General features: G+C 37.3%; 1 protein-coding gene across 2 annotated transcripts in view; it reads right to left on the reverse strand.

The window, feature by feature from the left end:
- DDX10 (DEAD-box helicase 10) overlaps window positions 1-19,574 on the reverse strand; it is a 293,705-nt gene that overhangs the window by 122,618 nt on the left and 151,513 nt on the right. For both annotated transcript variants that reach the window (XM_044257693.1, XM_044257694.1), the window contains exons 14-15: window positions 10,157-10,276; window positions 7,273-7,434 (exon numbers count right to left, since the gene is read on the reverse strand). In XM_044257693.1, the coding sequence (XP_044113628.1) occupies window positions 7,273-7,434; window positions 10,157-10,276 (282 nt within the window). The remainder of the gene's footprint in view (window positions 1-7,272; window positions 7,435-10,156; window positions 10,277-19,574) is intronic.

Genomic DNA, 19,574 nt, shown 5'->3' on the forward strand with positions numbered 1-19,574 from the left:
GACAAAGAGTTGGCATACAAGGACTTGAGAGGGCAAATATAATTGAATTTTATTAGATTCAATAACTGAGACTCTCCTTCCCTCTTAATTTTATGTGGTTCAAATGCTTTAAATCCTTTATTTTCCTATTTCATTTTTGAGGACAGAGTGGTACTTAAAGCTATTTTATGCCACACAAAAAGAAGGCAAAATTTTATCTTTAGTCCTACCATGCTACAAATGATTAAGTGTAAGAAGAGCATAAAATTCAATAATAGAAACCAAATTCACGAGGGATAGGAAAACAGAAAAATCACATTTCAAGGTACAAAATACTCCCTTTACAGATGTTATTGTACTTCTGGCTTCTCACAAACTATAGGTCCTGAGCGTCAAGAAAAGAAAATCCCATGAAGTATGAATTTTATCAGCAGTCAGGACTATGTATTTAAATCATTTTCATTCTATGGCAATCTTGGAAATTTGTGGATTTGGAAACACAACTCAGGAAGTGGTGGCAACATGAGCTGTGTGAATGACTGAGGCAAGTGAGTCACTCCAGGTGAGGAACTGATTTCCCAGCTGTGACAGAGAATACAAGAGAACATTAATCCTTATTTCAGTAGTACAGGAACCTCTTTTTCAAGGGAGAAAAGTGGGTCAACAGAAGTGAGTAAAAGAATGACTACAAGGATTTCTGGCCCTGAAGACACCCCCTGCCCTCCAAAAACAAAACCCCCATTAACCTAAATCCTTCCCAGGGACTCAGAACAAAGAGAGGTTCTCTGATCTGTTCCCTATTCTACCGTTCAATGATAATGACATAAAAAAATTGATTTTCAACATATAAATCTGCAACAACTCCAACAAGGATATGAAGACAGGGAGAAAAATAAGTATATGTGGAAACACTAATTTATTAATTAATTCTTTCAAACACTTGCTGAGCTACTACGTGCCAGACCCAATGATTGGGAAAACACAGTCTAGCTCTCTCTGGTCTTTGTAGTCTATGACCTAGCCTTGTCATACCCTTTCCTTACATTAGCACCAAACTGCCCCGTTGCTCAACCCCAGTCTCTACTGACCATCAATCTAACAACCACCCCGAACCCCTCAAACATAATTTAGTGTTTCAAGAAAATCCCATAGTCCCATTTCATTTTAACAGCACAAAATAGAGATTATAAACAGCTCAAAGACTTGCTACACAGCTGATAGAATTTATGCAGTTCTGAATATTTAAATGTCTTATTTTGGATGCTGGATATGAAGGAAAACCCATGTACTAATAAGCTGAACTAAATATCACAAGATGCTATAAACTCGGGAATAAAAACAGAAACCTCCCAAGCAGACATCTCCAAATTATAGGCAAAGGTTTCACAGTAACAAAATGGCTCCCTGGAGTACACCTTGTTGTAATGGTAGGAGGAAGGACTGAAACTGAAAGGGGGTAAAGGACACAAGAGAATGTTCCTTTTCCTCCCCTATAAATGAACTTTATTCATAATGTTCATTTAAGAGTTAAAACCCAGACATTTAGTCCTTTATCCTCATGAGACATTTCTGGTAGTAGTAAAATTTCCTCAGGTCACCTGAGCCAGACCAGTCTCTGACAATGCCTTAGACTCACTCCTAGACTGACAATAATTTCCATTATTTGTCATTCCTTCCTCAAAATCTCCACTCCTATTTCAACCTTTTCATTCATTGTTTCAGAGTAGCCACTGTAAGAGAATGCCTGATGGTTTAAGAAAGGTATAAACAAACTGAATAGGTAAGAACAAAGAATCTGGGATAGCGTCTCAGGGCTGCTATTGGTGACTTGCCAGGCCTTGGGCAAATTACCTGCTCCTTCTAGGTCTATTCTGTCATCTGTCATTTGAGGCTAGCTCACTTATTTCAGAAGTTAATTGTTAGCACATAACACAATAATACATATAAAGTACTCACTGCAGGGCCTAACCAACTAACTGCTTATTATTGTCAATGTTCTTGTTACTACTATTCTAAGACGCCTGATTACTGCTTCCCTCCCTCTTGGCTATCATATACATTTATGCTTAACATACCTGCATTCCATGGCAACTAAATCCCGTGTCAACAAAAACAAAAAATGAAATAGATTTTCTAAAAAGTCTCTTTCCTATCTACTGTTCACACTAGTAGTGAGGGGGGCCCAGAGCAGTCTTCTACCATGTTCGCAAGCAGTCCAGAGTCACATCTTGACATGGCGGCATTGTCTAAACACGCAGTCCAAGATGGATAAAGTGCTCAAAGCAAATTTCAAGGGAGTAAAAGAGAACTTCATGATGTTTTGCTTCTCTCCACTCCCAGCTGTTCTCCACTCCCACTATCACCCTAAATACAGTAACCATTCAGAGCTAAGAATGATGATATACACCACAAAGCAGATTTTCACCCCATTAAAGTAAAGACACCTTTCACTGATGTGATCCACAGCCCACCTTTCAGAGTTCTGACTGAATGACAGAAAAACACACCGTTTCCACGCAAAAGTAGTGGTTTTGCCTTTATACTATACTAACTTACTAATGGTCTTCTATGCAAAGACTATAGCTTCTACTATAATCTTACTTCCGATGAGCGGTTTTAGAGGTTCGGTACATTAAACAGTAAGAGGCCTAGTTAAGTACAGCCAGCCACCTGTAAGCTCCAGGGACTGGAAAGGCCTGGGGGGCGGGGCGGGGGAGCGCCTACTGCTGCAAAGAAGACTTACAAAGATAAGCGACCCTGCTGACTCAGAGACCCAGAGCAGGTAGAAGAGGGCCTGACGTCCAGAGAGTGCGGAGCTCTGAGCCCCAGCAGCAGGCAGCTAAATTCCACTCCCAGCGATGCTGTAATGGCTTTTTTGTGTTTCTCACAAACTAGTTAAAATTCTTATTGCTCAGTTTCCACATCGTGGGAACAAAGATATTTACTTGAGTCACAGTAGAAATTACACTGCTTTCAGAATCCGCTAGCTGAAAATATGAGTCAAGAATAGGTGTATCAGCATGGAGGACAAAAGCCAACAGCTGAGTCTCACACCACGGAGACAGAGTGCGTGCTCGAAACCATGGTGCAAAGCTGTTCAGTTTAAACAGCAGGAGCAAACAACTCCTTTCAAACAGAATCATTATGACAAAATTCACATATATATTAAATATGTTATTCTTTGAAGCAAAAAAAAATAATGAAATATTCTAAACATGCTGAAAGAACATTCATAAGCTTATGAAAACTCCTAAAACTGACACATATTTTTAAAAATATAGATTCTGCAGAGTTTTCTCTTTACATGTACAATTTTTTTCAGACACATCCCTCACTCATAAATTTTTGTTAAAGTTTCTTCATCTTTTTCTATCTTCATGAAGTAAAAGCTTATTCCTAGATCCTAAGTTAATATTTCAAGTGTTCTTTAGGGACATACAATTCTTCTTAGTAGAAATAACAAAATTATGAGTGACAATTTTAAGGGAAACATAATTACATTTGCCCAAGGTAAAACCTTACGCTTAGAAGAACTAAGAATTGTCATTAGAATAAGTAATATACTCAATTAGGAAAAAGATATGATTTCAAAGCCAATAACATGTTCAGATAAAGCAATTAAGATAAAATAATCGTGCAGGATTAATAATACATTTCGCTTCTAAGTCAAACTTTAGTAACCACTGGAAAATAAGAACAAGAAGGAGGCCTTAACATCAAGCAAGGAACCCATTTTGTCAGCAGGGAAAGATGGCCAATTAAAATTCCACTTTCCAAACAAAAAGGGCTTATTATATTCCCATATCTTCCCTATATACACAGAGCTAGGGGATCCCTTGATCACCGGATATGAACTCCCACTTCCACTTCCTCGTTTTCGTAACACGACACTGCAGTCCATACTGGTGACTGGGTAATCAATCCCATTAGACTAGGCAATGCCAGACTCAGGATTCAAATGCAAGTACTCCTCCTTACAGTGTAACACTCCTTCCACCAACAAGCCAAATGTTCCAGCTTGCCGCTTAAGAAAATCCTGCATGTCTTCGAGGCAGAATCCAGCCCATGGCATTTGATACATGACTGATGTGAGTACCCATACTCTGTCATATGTACGCTACCATCATAAACTCACTAATTCCAAAGTGCGCAAGAGTGACATTTTCTCTAATTTAATAAACAAATACTTACATATGCATAAGTAATAATTTTTACTGTTACAAATACCAAGAAACTAATCACATACGACTCAGGTGGCATATACATTAACGCTAAACAGACTATTTTGGTAATTTCCTTGTGCTTTTTTTCTGGCTACATAATATTTTCAGCATCTAATATGGAAAGTATGCCATAGGTAACCTTGTGCAGAATATACCTACTTTATACAAAATAAGAAGCTTTGGCTTGTTAAAAAAGACCATCTGTCTGTTTTAGTTCCAGAGGTACAGACATCAAAATCAGTAGTATGTTAAGTTCTTGTGATTTCTCTCACAACTATGTGAGTCCAAAGTGCTCTGTTCAACCTTGCTGTAAGATAGTCACCATAATAGTTTAAAAATCATCCACTACTTTTAACAATGGTGCAAAGAAAAGGATTTAAAAGCATAAAAATAAATGAAAATAGAAATGTGTACAGCAACGTACATACAATATACTTATCTTTCTGTAACAAAGGGAGAAAATAAGGATCTGTATTTCTATTTACTCACATTTGCATAAAGAAATGGCAGGATGCGTCAGTAATTTTTTTTTTTAAGTAGGATCCATGCCCAGTGTGCAGCCCAATGAGGGACTTGAACATATGCCCCTGAGATCAAGACCTGAGCTGAGATCAAGAGTTGGAGCTTAACCAACTGAACCTGAGCCACCCAGGTGCCCCAGGACATATTAATTAATAAAAATAGTTACTATGGGGATAGGTCTGAGTAAAAATGACAGGCATGGGCAGAAGCAAGATGTCTCAACTAGCTTTTTTATGATCTTGATTTTAGAACATGAATGTATTATTCATTTCAAAAATGTTAACGTAAAACAAATTAGAGGCATAAAAAGCTTTTGTGCAGTGACAGAATACCCACAGTTAACTACAGTTTAATTATAACCTTCCCAAGGACAGAGGAACCCACGTATTTTACGTATTCTATCCTCACAGCCTAGGGCAGAGCCTAGCACACAAACAGTGTGCAATTTGAAATTAAGTCTCTGAAGGTTTCAGAAACAGTATTCCATAGCCTCGATACAGTAACTTCCACACACGAGGGAGGGAGGGGAAGGAGACAAGAAGGGCAGCAGTGGGAAACACCTTTACTTCATGTAAAGGCGTCCTGTTGCTTTTACTGCTGGCTACAACTTAAAAATAAAGGATAAGGGGCGCCTGGGTGGCTCAGTGGGTTAAAGCCTCTGCCTTCGGCTCAGGTCATGATCCCAGGGTCCTGGGATCAAGCCCCTCTTTGGGCTCTCTGCTCAGCAGGGAGCCTGCTTCCTCCTCTCTCCTGCCTGTCTGCCTACTTGAGATCTCTGTCAAATAAATAAAATCTTTTAAAAAAAATAAAATAAAATAAAGGATAAAATATCCTTATCTCAATCTTCCCCTGCATAACTACTCTAGGTGGATAGTAACCTGAAATGTGACACGTTGCTGACATTTTAATATTATTAAAATTTTTAATAACAATAATTAGTACCAAATTTCAATTTTAAAGTACTGTAATAACAGCAATGGATGAAAATAAGTCAATCGGAAAAAGAAAACTATCATATAATCTCCCTGATTTGAGGAAATGAGGATGCAATGTGGGGGGTTTGGGGGCTAGGAAAAGAATAAATGAAATAAGATGGGATAGGGAGGAAGACAAACCATAAGATACTCTTAATCTCACAAAACAAACTGAGGGTTACTGGGGGTAGGGGGATAGGGAGAGGGTGGCTGTGTTATGGACATGGGGGAGGGTATGTGCTTTGGTGAGTGCTGTGACGTCTGTAAACTGGCGATTCACAGACCTGTACCACTGGGGCTAATAATACATTATATATTTATTTAAAAATTTAAAAAATTATTTAAAAAAAAAACCAGCAACGCATGAAATGTTTAGTTGTCTAAATAACACTCTTAACTGTAAACACTATATTTGAGGGTTTTGTTCCCTGCATTTCTAAAAGGATTTTCTCACTAGTCATTTCCACCCTGGCAGCCATCTTCAATGTCTACTTTTTCTTATTCATCAAATGCCACTGAGAAGCTGTATTGAACCTTGAAAAAATGAGAACTGCTGCTCTACAAAAGTTGTCTGAGCCACTGAATTGTTCCAAGGTCAAAGAGGAGTCAAAAACCACAAGAATCCTTCTCAGGACATAGTTAATAATGTCCACATCCAAAGGCTTACAAGTTTCTTAACCCAGAACCTCACATTAAAGCAGTGGGCATGAGACTATGTTCCCTGAAATCATTCATTGTCTCAAAGGCATGCTATAGAAATGTCTTTAAAAATGTAAATCTGCCTTATTTCATTCATTGAATCATTTATCTAGTGATATGTCCACTTTTATGGGAACTGAGTAGTATAAAAAGACAGTAAGACCAGGAGTGACTGGAATGGAGTAGCCTAGTTCAAGGATAACAGAAAACTGTGCACATGCTTATTCAGAAGCACTCCCTCTTACAAGGTTTCTTCTTTTCTTTCTTTCTTTTTTTAAATACACTAAATAAATCTCCCATGCATTATCAACTAATTGCTATGGAAAGAAATTCAACTATTAAGCTGAAGCTGGAAATAACAGGTAAATAGTGAAGAACCTGTGGTACGTCTGTGCCAAGTGCTCAGACACACAACAACCTGGGTGAATCTCCACAGAATTACATGAGAATAAAAAGCAAATCCCAAAAGGCTACATACACATTCCACTGCTTCATTTATCCACCATTCCTGAAATGGCAAAAACTGCAGAAATCAAGCACCCAGGATGAGAAAGTAATACAGAGAATATATTACTTCTTACAACTACATGTAAAACTACATTAATCTCAAAATCAAAACTTAAAAAAAAAAAAAATGAGTATTATTTGGGTTACCTCAACCAAAAGCAGATTTGGGCAACGTTCTCAGAAACCAGTCAGTAAACAAGCCTCCACCAGCAAAAGCAAAAAGAGACTAATAAAATGAAAAATACCCACAGAGACAGAAGTGTTCAAGAAGTCAAGGAGGAAAGTAATGTGGTTATTGATGAACATGTAATGAGTATTTAGGGACATATAAAATGTCATTCAGCATTAATTCAAGATGGAAAGCTCACCCGATGCTTTGCCTTGATCTTCTTCCTATATTCTTCTTTGTCAAATTTGTCCTCTTCTTGTAGCCTTTCCTTGGCTTTATCTAAGTTGATGCCACCAGTGCTGTCCTCGTCCTCAGTGTCCTTTGAGACAGATTTCTGCATCTGTGGCCACTGCTGAACTAACTGTGGACAGGAAAACAGTAAGTATGGGGCGGGGGACAGAGAACATCCACAGAAAACCATTTCCCTTTGAATCATGATTTTGAAATGGTGCATTTTCCCCCACTTTCTGCCTTAGAACCCATATTTCTTAAGCTTTCGAACAAACTTTATCATTAAAATGAGCAAATCTCTGAAAAAACCGTCCTAGTCAGGATAAAGTAATGCTGCCACAATCCAGAGACAGTAGGATTAAAGGAAAATGTCAAGAAATAGTTTGGAGGAGAAGCTAGCTGCTTCAGCAGCATCCCAGTGCTCTTCATGGGCTATACTCTGCCGGCTCCATCCCCAACATGAGCAGAGCAGGAGCCAGCTGGACCCAAGCAGGCTCGCCAGCTCCCCTGGCATCTCCGAGCCTTCTCTCCCCATACTGTGGCTTGACTTTCCTGGGTTTCCACCTAGAATTAATCTAATCTCCTCGAGGATAGCTGACTACCTTTGTGCTTGTATCCTCGAGGCCCAGCACAGTATATGGCACATATCAAATGCTCAAAACTGATCAATAAATACTGTATCAGCCTGTACTACACATAAAGACTAAAATAACTAGGCATAAAGGAAAATTAGCTTGGATTTCAGGCTGGCTCAAATCTACACAATTTACACATACAGTTCATGGTTAGGAACAAGGTAACACAGAAGACGGGGCACTGATCTGGAGTCAGGGGACCTGGTTCAATGTTCCAGCTTTTTTGCTAGCCCTGCTGCGTAATCCTGAACAAATACTTCATTTCTGGGCATCTGTGTCCTTTTCTGACCATTTTTTAAAAAGGTCTGTTTGACTCTCTCATTTCCAGGTCTAACACTGTAAAAAATAAGACAATTTAGACTAAACCTATTCTCTTGTTTTCAACTAGTAACTAGCTGCCAGAGGATTTCAGTAGCTGCCATTGTTTTGAAAGGCCACTAATTAAACTGCAAGCAAGGTGAAGTTGTAAGCACACACATTCTCTTCACCTTCTCTCACTCCTGTCACCATCCAGTCTTCAAGATGGGATTCCCACAGCATCTCAACTTTTGGCAACGAATGGGGGTCACATGTGTCACCGCATGAGTGGCCATGCCAGTGGCCACAGACACTGGAGACGCAGTGGGAGGGGGCAGGTGTGACAGGAAGAAACCCATCCACTGCTCCAACTCTTCAGTCCTTTTTTATAACCACATGAAAAAAGTTCATGCCTCTGGGCTGAATGAAAAGTTCATTCAAACTTTTAGAGCACAAATTTCAGTGTGGCCCACAGCCATACAGGGGTCCTATAGCATTAAGTCTTCAGGGAAACATACAGTTCAGAATTTATCTTGGAGCAAACTGACATAATCTGTGCAGTTGAACTGACAAGCACAGTGTGGAGCCTCATTATACTAAGAGCACTAATCTTACTTTACAGTAAGCATCTGAAGTAATACAACTATATTCTGACTGAGCTTCAGGTGCTGACCTCTTTTCAGTGATTTCATAAAGATCCATTACTTATCAATTCTGTAAGCTTCCTCTACAACTTCCAACAACTTTAAATTGCACTCTTTCTTCGTATGATTTATACATCACTTTACTCCATATTCTTAGTGCAAATCTGGGCTCCCTTCCCCAAAATAACATCCAAATGTCTGTTAACCTCACAGTTAAGAGGAAACATACCCCACTGGATACAGACTGCTTAGGCTGCATTTGTATTAATGCTGAGGAAACATCTTATGCGACATATTACAACCAGTATCTTAAAAACTGTTATTCCATTGGGATATTAGAAAATAGTCCATTCATTCAATAAGCTCATTGGTTTATTGGATGTCAGGCCCCGTTCTCGGTGCTGGGGACAGGGTAGTAAACAAAGTGGACAGATATCTTCCCTCAAGTAGCTGCCCTCATTCCAATAGAATGGAAGAAAAGGACAATAATCACGTAAATAGAGAATGTAAAGTCCCCATAAGTTCCAAGAAGAAAATAAATAAAAGACAAGGCAAGGAAAATGAGAGGACAGTGGGACAGTGGGTATGTGCTCTACCAGAATGCACAGGGGAACCTGTAGGTTGAAGAGACTGAAAACCAAGAACAGCCACTCTGAAGACCCACTCTGACCACTGACCACCATTACTCCTTAGGTAAGCCGCCGGACTTTCCAGACCTCTCCCCTCTTTAAAAACAGAGAGAACACTGTGCCATCTGCGAGTGGGTATGCTCCCTTCCCTACTCTGCGGGTATGTATTTATGCTAACACCAAGATCTCGGTGACATGAGAGTCAGGCACCTGTGTGAAGCAGAAGACACCGTCTCAAGCCATCCCAGTAAGAAACAACCCAATACAGCGTGGAAATTGAGGAACAGCAAAGCAGAGATTTTTTTTTAGAGTCCAGAATAAACTGTGGCAAGTAGTCGTGTTACTATTCTTGCATTTGTTGCCACAGAACATGTTGACGGATACCCTGATGGGAAGGTCTACTCTGTAAGAATGGAATTTAGAAAGTTCAAAACCAACTCTGTGTTGTTAGCACCCTGAACTATGGCAGCTGACTGCCCATTAGACATTCCTGCCTACAGACGTACGGCCCAAGACAACATGGACAAGAAGTGCCTCTCATGCTTTAAAGAAACAGTTTCTTTTTCTCATAAATGAATCTAAGTCAGAAGAGAGTCAGACTCTTTTCTCGGATGGTACCTCAGAAATTAAGCATTTAAGAATCTTACCTCCCCTTCATCAGTAAATGTTATCTTCTTATTCACTTTAAAATTTCTCTTCATTACTTTTTTTGCTTCTGCGACCTTGGTCACTTTTTTCTTGACACTGGATTTGGAAGGTTCTTTTTTCTGTATGAAAATGTACAAAAAACAAAGATGATTAGTTAAATGGCTGCTTTAGATCAGCAATTTAACTCTTAAATACACTTTCCAAAATTAAATGTATTTACTCCTCATTGGCTAATAAGCAGCACCAAAAATACTATCCAGAAATCAAGTTATTAGATTTTTTAACTAGTAGTACCCCCAGTGCTAAAGGGGCTTAAATCTAAACAAGATAAACAGTATAATTGACCTTTAAAATTTCTTCTATTACTATAACTATGCTACGCTGAGAATGTTCAGGCACTAGAAGCTATGTGATAAAGTGACAAATGGACATTCAAGATAAAGCTACCTTGCCCCTATAACACAGAGCACATTTTAGAAATAGCTCTAATTCCAAGGGAAAACTTAAATTTTCAGAATAGGAAAATGTTTATCTGGAAACTTCAAAAGAGTCCTGTAAACAAATACTGAACTTTAACAAATGACAGGCAAGCTCAAGCATATGGAAGAAAGTATAATGATGTTGGCAACTTATTCTGAAATGCATTACACACTTAAAACGGTGACGAATGGATAGATGGAGAATTACATGGTAAAAGGTTAACTGTAGAATATGAGTGGTGGATATTCTGGTGTCCAAAAGTACACTTCTTTCAACCTTTCTTATGTTAGAAATTCTTCATAATAAAATACAAATGCTTGGTCCCAGGAACAAGAGAAAAAGTCACAAAGCAAAAATACCAAATACTATCAGAACAGAAAAGTGGTCAGCCAGAAAACAAACCCTACAGAGTGGAACCTTGAAATGATCCAGGTCCACATCAAGAGCTCTACGGAAAACCATGAAACTACTGAAACATTGTCACAAAATGTGGGGGTTTTGCATCTTTATGGTTTGTTATGGACTCTTTTTTTTTTTTTTTTTAAGATTTTATTTATTTGAGAGCAAGTCAAGGAGCGAGCGAGAGAGAATGAGAGTATGAATGGGGTAAAGGGCAGAGGGAGAAGCAGACTGCCCACAGAGCAGGAAGCCCGATGCAGGACTCAATCCCAGGACGCTGGCATCATGACCTGAGCTGAAGGCAGTCACTTAAACTGACTGAGCCACCCAGGTCCCCAGTTTATCATGGATTCTAAAAGGGAGCTGTGATCTCTCCCTATCAAAAAAAAAGAAAAAAGAAAAAAACATTTTTTTTTTTGGAGAGTTTGCTTGTCTGAGGGAAGCCATAGAAAGGAAGAACAGAAATTCCAACATGGGTGAGAAGACACGTTTATCTTATTTTATTGATAGGTTGTGGCTTTGCTCCAATACTCGGAAATTATTCTTCAGTCATTCAAATATGCACTAGAGTGTCATCCGTGTACAAGATACCGTAGAGCATACTGAGACCCCCAGCAAGGAAAGGGAAAGCCTCCCGGAACCTAACTGTATTGGTAAAAAAAAGACTTTAAACCAGTGGAAAATATAAGTATTAAATCATAAATGTATTATGCACTCAGAAAAAATACACAAGATGAATAAATTCTATGTAATATGGTACCTGCCCTAGCTAGTCTAGGCTGAGGAGAGGAAGTTAAGGAAAATTTCCTTTTGAGGGACAAATGTTTGAAATGAGTGGCAAACACCCAAACACGGCGCCACTACTACCTTTTAGGTGTCTAATTATGGTGGATTTCACATATGTTTTAAGAGAGGCTTTAGCTTACTTCAATGTCACTCTTTTAAATAGTAACTTTAAAAGGTAATACATGCTCATTTATTTTGTAAAGGATATTCATGTCCTATGAATTCATGTCTTATTTATGTTACAAAGTTCCCATTCATGTCTTCTTCCACCACATGTTTACCTCCCAAGGAAGAAACAGTGTTAATAGCTTTTTCTATATCCTTTCCAGAAACAGGCATTCAAATATATATGAAGAAACCAAGATACTAAAAGAGCTATCCCTGCCATCAGGGGCCTTGTATACAGAGCTTCATATAAATGTGCATCTAGTTACCCAGGATAAATTTCTAAAAGCTAAAGCACTCAGTCAAAAATTATGTGCATTTAAATATCAAAAGATATTTCCAAATAACCCTCCTGAGAAGTTACACAAAACTTAATATTCCCAACAGAATTTGAGAGTGATTCTCCACATCAAAAAATAGGTAATATTTATGTTTGTCAGGTGAAAAAATAATGTCTCAGGGAGGTTTTAATTTGACTTGTATTGTTTTAAGCATAGCAAAACATCTTTTCAAAGGCATTTTTCTCCCTATGAACATGTATATTCTTTACCAGCATTTTAATGAATTACTGGCATTTTACTTATTAATTTGTGAAATCTTTTCATTTGTTAAAAATGTGTCAATATTTTCTCCCACTGTTTTGTTTATGTTTAGACTTTTGCCATACATAAGAATATTTTGTTGTTTTGCTTTGTTTTGTTTTTTGTTAAACATATATTTTTAATCTTTATGTAATCAATTTTTTAAAATAATGAAATTTTCTGGATTTTTTTTTTTGTTACCATACTTATAATATTCTTCCCACAAAAAGACTTTTCAAAAGTGAATTTAACTCTTTAAAATGGAGATTTCATTTTTTCCTGAAAGTTTCAACACTGGCTCTGGGATAAGGGGGAAGTGCTCATTAGTACTTCAAATTTCTGCTCATTAAATCATGAAAAATATCAAGTATCTTATTATAAAATCTTATAAGACAAAGTTTATATTTTGGCACATAACTTTGTATTATTGGTACAAGAATGAAATCTGCAGCCAGCCAAGAGTTTAATGAAAGACTTCCTGACAAGATATAAAACAATGGCAGAAAAATGCAGTTTTCATTTTCATCTGCACTTCTTGCACAAAATGTATGTTAGACTTCAGAATAAAGTGCTAAAAGGAAAATATTAGAGAATACAAAAGTGATGAAGCATTAAGTTGTTTTCAAGGTCTTGCAATAGCTGTAGGAGGTTGCCACAAATAACTTGGACAATAAAAGAACAAGAACTGTGGCTAAAAGCAATGGTTCATAGCAGAAGGTCTGTGCTAACACGGGCTACAAGATTCAAAATATAATCAATGAAAAAAAAACCTACTTTAATATAAGCATTACTACTATACATCCTAGAGGGTACAATAAGTATATCGCTGCAAAAATAAAAAAGGAAAAACAGAACCATAAGGAGATGAAAGTCAGAATTAAAAGAAAAGACAGTCTGAAGAAATGAGAGGTTTATGTTTCCTTAAAGTAGTCCCCCCATATGTATCACAGAATAATTAATGGTTTACAAGAAACGGTATCTTAAGTGAAAGAGACGGGGGAGCCTGGGTGGCTCAGTCAGAAACCTGCCTCTTGGTTTTGGCTCAGGTCATGATCTCAGGGTCCTGGGATCTAGTCCCATGTCGGTCTCCTGTGCTCAGCAGGAGTCTGCTTGAAACCTCTCTTCCTCTGCCACTCTCCCCTTAGGTGCAAGGATGAGCACACGTGAGTACACTCACCCCCTCTGAAATAAATATATGATAAATAAATAAAAGTAAAGGAAACCAACTAAATAAAGAACTGTCAACCTTATTGAAGACCTTACAGATTACCTGTTACAACCTATTTCATTGTAAGCATTTTTCCCCACTGAGGAGAGAACCCAATGCAGGATTTCCACTGTCTAAATCACCACACCCTAGAACTCAAGATTTAAAAAACAAAACAAACATATGCTAGGTAAGCATAATTCCTTCACCATCCTAAAGTTCCCGAACTATGATAATTATAGTATTTTACAGAATTAATGAAGGATGCACTACTTGACATTTTATTTGAAAGCCAACTACAAAATCTTTTCTTAAGAAAAAAACTTCTTTCTGTGAAGTGTGTAAACCTGGCAATTCACAGACCTGTACCCCTGGGGCTAATAATACATTATATGTTAATAAAAAAAAAAAAAAAAAAGAAAGAAACCTCTTTGATGATTAGGGATGATGAGCACCTTTTCTTGTACCTATTGACTTTGTTTGTACCTCTTCTTTGGAAAAGAGTCTTCAGCAGCACATATAGCAAAAAAAAAAAAAAAAAAGTCTATTCAGGCCCTTTGTCCATTTTTTAATTGGATTATTTGGGGTTTTTTGGAGTTCCCTATATATAGCTCAGAAATCCCTTATTCAATATATGGTTTGTTAATATTTTCTCCCATTCCAAGGGCTGCCTTTTTGTTTCCTTTGCTGTACAGAAGCTTTTCAATCTAAGATAGTCTATTTATTTTAGCTTTTGTTGCCTGTTCTTACAGGGTCTTATTCAATTAGCAATAATCGCGCCTCAGATAAACCTCATTGGCTACGATACTGCCAAAAGATCACTTCCAAGACGAAAGTCAAGGAGCTTTTTCTCTGTGCTTTTTTCTAGGAATTTTAATCATCAGAGAAATAAATCAAGACCACAGTGAGACAGCACTTCACACTTATTAAGAGAGTTATCATCAAGAAAACCAAAGGTAACAAGTGTTGGTGAGGGTGTGGAGGACAGGGAACCCTTGTGCAATGTTAGTGGGAATGTGAACTGGCCCAGCAACAGTGGAGAGCAGAATGGAAGTTCCTCAAAAAATTAAAAATTGAAAGTACCATATGATCCAACAATACCACTCACTCCAGTGTATATATCTAAAGGAAACAAAAGCAGTTTCTAAGGGAGATATCTGCATTTCCATATTCACTGCAGCATTACTCACAATAGCCAAGACATGAAAACAATCTTAAGTAACTCTCAAAGGATAAATTAAGAAAACGTGGTATATAAATACCATGGCATATTCTGAGCCGTGAGAAAGAATGGAAACCTGTCATTTGGTGACAATATGGATGAACCTGGAGGGCATTATGTTAAGTGAAATAAGTCAGACAGAGACAGACACATACAGTATCACTTACATGTGATATATTTAAAGAGAAAAGGAGGGGGCTAATGTCATAGAAACATAGAATGGTAGTTGCCAAGGGCTGGGAAGAGGGAGAAACTGTGAGATGTAAGTTACAGGGTACAAACTTTCCATTATAAGATGAATAAGGATCTCATGTATAGCACAGCGACTATAGTTAATAATACTGTACCATAAACTTGAAATTTGCTGAGAGTACATTGCAAGCATCATCACAGACACAAAAAAGTTAACTGTGAGGTGATGGATGCATTATCTCAATCTTGGCGGTCATTTCACACTGTCCTTACAAACAAAATCACATCCTATACTTTACATACTGTCTTACTTACCAATTATTTCTCAACAAAGCTAGAGAGAAAAAAGAAAGAAAACTACCACCACCTGTAAGTAGAAAAGGTATGTTTGTGAAATCTTTGCACAAACTACTATGTTAAAATTAAGAGCCACCTAAAGGATGGAGAGATTCCATTTTGCAAGAAGGGAAAAGGTCTGGAGACTGGTTGTCCAACTAGAGCAAGGTGCTTAACTCTGCTGAACTCTATACTTCGAGGTTCAGGTGGTGATACATTCTACACTTTAAGTATTCTACTAAAATTAAAAATAAAGAGCCACCTAGAATATAACTGGACTTCTGTTTAAAGTGCTGTTCCAGAGGTATGTGGGTAGCTCAGTTGGTTGAGCATCCCTGATTTCCGCTCAGCTCGTGATCTCCGGGTTGTGGGATTCAGCCCTGCATCTGGCTCTGTGCTCAGTGCAGAGTCTGTTAGAGATTCTCTCCCTCTCCCTCTTCTTCTTCTCCTCCCCCTACTTGTGTGCTCATTCGCTCTCGCTCTCTCTCAAATAAATAAATAAATAAAATCTTTAAAAAATACATAAATAAAAATAGATAAAATGTTGTTATAGCAACAGTTTCTCTTTTCAGAGATCCTGCACAAAATGTAACGGTAAGACAAAGTGGTAGTCCTATAATTACACAGTGGCTGGAGCAGGGGGACTGGGGTGGGCCATGCAAGGGGCAAGAAGAACACATGAGACCTTCAAATGCAGATCACCTAAGAGGATATGAAATGCAAGTGCTTATAAATTATAAATTATGGAAATAATCTTATAAAGCGGTCTAATCAACCTCATAGGATTTTTCTTTTTCCAAAAAGGCCAAATTTACCTATCTCACTGTTCAAAGTTTAATAGAAGGCAAGCTACAATAAACCTCGGTAATATGCATGAATTTGGTCATAATGATAAAAATAGAAAATGAAAGAGCTGGAGAGAATGACTGAGAGCTAGTGCCCTTCTACCCAAGCCCCAATACACACCACCTCTGCAGTGGAATGTGTTAAAGAGGCCTGTTAATGGACTTTGTATGCACTCTTGCCCCCATTACAGTAAGACATAGTCATCATTTGTGTTCCTGTTTTCTTTTTCCTAATAGACTGTAATCTCCACGAGGGTTAAGACCATTTGTATTAAAATTCGTGTCCCCAAGGCATCACAGAGAGGTTGGCACACAGGAAACATTCAGTATGTTATTTCTTGAAAGAAGAATAAGTGAATAAATTCTCAGTGGAATAAAGCATTACTTCATTTACTGTTCATAACAACTAAAAGTCCAATCTGGTCCCTGATAATTTCTTAATTAGAAAACCAAAGCTTAGATAAATTCAGCAATTTGTTCAAGGATGCACAATTTAAATCAAAGGGCACTTGACTTTGTTGTTCACACTCTACAATGCTTAGTTGATTTTTGTTCAAACTGTCTTAGGTTACAGTATCATAATTTGACTCAGTATGTGTCTTTTACATTTCTATCAACTTTAAAAGAATGTTTGAAAATTGCTATTCTAAGAAACTTATACTTTTTTCCAACTTTCCAGTTCGTAGCCCATTAAGAAACATTTCTTTCAGATTCTAATTTCTGATATAGTATTTGTACTGGTTTTTAAAGTAACTGTTTTCACATCCAAATATAAATGTTAGATACTGAACATGTGATTTCAAATTACAAGGCCCCAACCCTAATGCCTTTCTGATAAGAATCACAGCTGTAAATAATATTTACCTGTGTATGATACTTGTCTCATTACCTGATATTGACACTTCATAAATTATATCTAAAAGACAGCCTAAAGACCCATTCTAGAAATCCTTCCCCATTTTTTATATTTTATAAATAATGTATGTTTATTTCAAACACAAAATCCTATAGATGAAAGCTCATATATCCTTTCAAAGTTCTTCACATTTTAAAGCTAGATTAGTCCTTCTGATTACATTAAGACACAAACCATAAGTAAATGTTAATCTCTCTCTATTCTGTATGGTCAGTAAGACCAGGGACTACTATCTTCTTTATAGTCTGTGAACTGCATTTCTAATGTATAAAGTGATGAAAATGGTTAATGAATATTATAATATATTAAGAAATATGACAACATACTTATTACAAAATATTCTGATTCTTTTAAAAATCACCTTAACAAGTCAACATAAACAGGAAAGCAGACAACTGAAAATTGCTCTTTTTTTCCCCACCAGACCAAAAACTACATAGATATATAGTGATCTCAGCTTTGTGTGGACTTCCCTCCTTCTGCTTATGGGATCACAAGGCACAAGCATTCCATACAGTTTTTGATTAATAGATTCCTCCCCTTCTGGATTCCTACTTTCCTGAATCCACAGGCTTAATCTGGGATACTTTCCAGAAGATGCTCTTACCCTAATAAACTCTTCTGAGAGTGTGTGCCTGCCACCTTAACTACTGAATGCTTTCAGAAAAATAAGTTTCTGATATATCTCCAATACAGTTTCTAGTTTCCTCAATTCCTTCTCTTATTCTTCACATACAAGTTCTTCTACCAAAACCTCAAACAGTGGTGTTTTTTTTCCTTCAATATATTTGCCTTCCTCAACAATGTCAGAATTAACAAAATTTTCCTTTATTTTAAAAAGCCTCTTCATAGCACTTCAGTCTAACAATTCTTTAAATCTGTCATTGCCTCCAATTAGTGTAGATAAGATTTTTGCTTATTTCCTTACCTCAAACCTCATCCCTGACCTTCATGGCCAGCCAGAGCCATCACTGTCTTTGTCTTATTTACTATCTTAAATGCTTTCATCTACCTTTTTGAACATATTTATCCTGCTGGAACACATAAAGATTAGTTTCTTATTTCTCTTTCACTACCTGAGGAAATCTTCTTTAATTCACTGAAATTGTCCAAGCTGTTTACTATTTTGTTTTGCTAGCCAGGAAATATGAATTATTTGCTCCACACCGTATCCCTCTACCAAAAAAACCCCAAATAAATTAAAAAAAAAAAAGGGGGGGGAAAAAAAGCCACCACAGATATGAAATCTCAGATGCTTCCTGTTCTTTAACAAAATTATGGAAACAGTCATATTTTGCCTTAGGAATCCAATTTTTAACCTGCCACTTTTAATAAATATTTCTGTATTAGGAAGCAGGCAGCTGGAAGCAATTTAGAGAAACAGGACCTGAGACACACTTTTCCCCCTCTTCTAGACTTCAAAAAATGACAGTATGGATTTCATTTCTAACTTGTGTCCAAATTGGCTATATGAATTTCTGTTGTATCCTACAACTTTTGAAATTCTTCTATAACTTAGAAATATTATAAGCTGCATACAAAAAAAAAAACCAGTAGTATTCAAAACAAAAGCTAACTTGTATACAAGGCCATCCAGTTAACAGAATTAAGGAGGCAGAAATGGTGGTAATGAAGGAAGTAAAAAGACTGGTCAGCATCTGTGCACTACTTTAAGGCAGGATGACCATAACACTTCTACTTGGGGGAGCACCTGAATGGTTTTCACCTCTACCATCTTCCTCACAAGTGATAGCAGAGACTCAGCAAGAAGGTACCAATAGCTAATCTATTTGGAATTTGTTTGAACAAAATAAAAGCATCAAAGTAACACTCGACAAAATTTAGTTACAGGTTTAATTGAGAATTCTATAGTTGGCTCCAGTACCTACAATATTAACAAATTACTTGGCAATCTGGTTAGTGTAATCTAAAGCAGACTTTCTGAAAATTCATTCACCGTGAAAGTCTAACAAACACAGGCCATATAATACTACTTATTCAGCAAACCACCAATTTTAAAAATTACACACAAACTCATGCATCTATACTCTAAATAACAGAAACAGAATCTCTCTTAGGATTTAAACCCTTATCAAAGAACTAAAATAACAGAACTAAGATACATACTAAACTCCAGCTGGGCTTGGTACCTGGTTCAGTGAGCCATTTCTGACACACTATCGTAAGACATTCATGAGATGCTAATGAAGACTCTGAGCACCCCCAGACAAAGCAATCACTGCTACTGGTTATACATGGTTCCAGTGTCTGGTGTTCTCCTACACTGA

This window comes from Neovison vison, chromosome 7 (genome assembly GCF_020171115.1).
Source record: "Neovison vison isolate M4711 chromosome 7, ASM_NN_V1, whole genome shotgun sequence".
Classification (NCBI taxonomy): Eukaryota; Metazoa; Chordata; class Mammalia; order Carnivora; family Mustelidae; genus Neogale; species Neogale vison.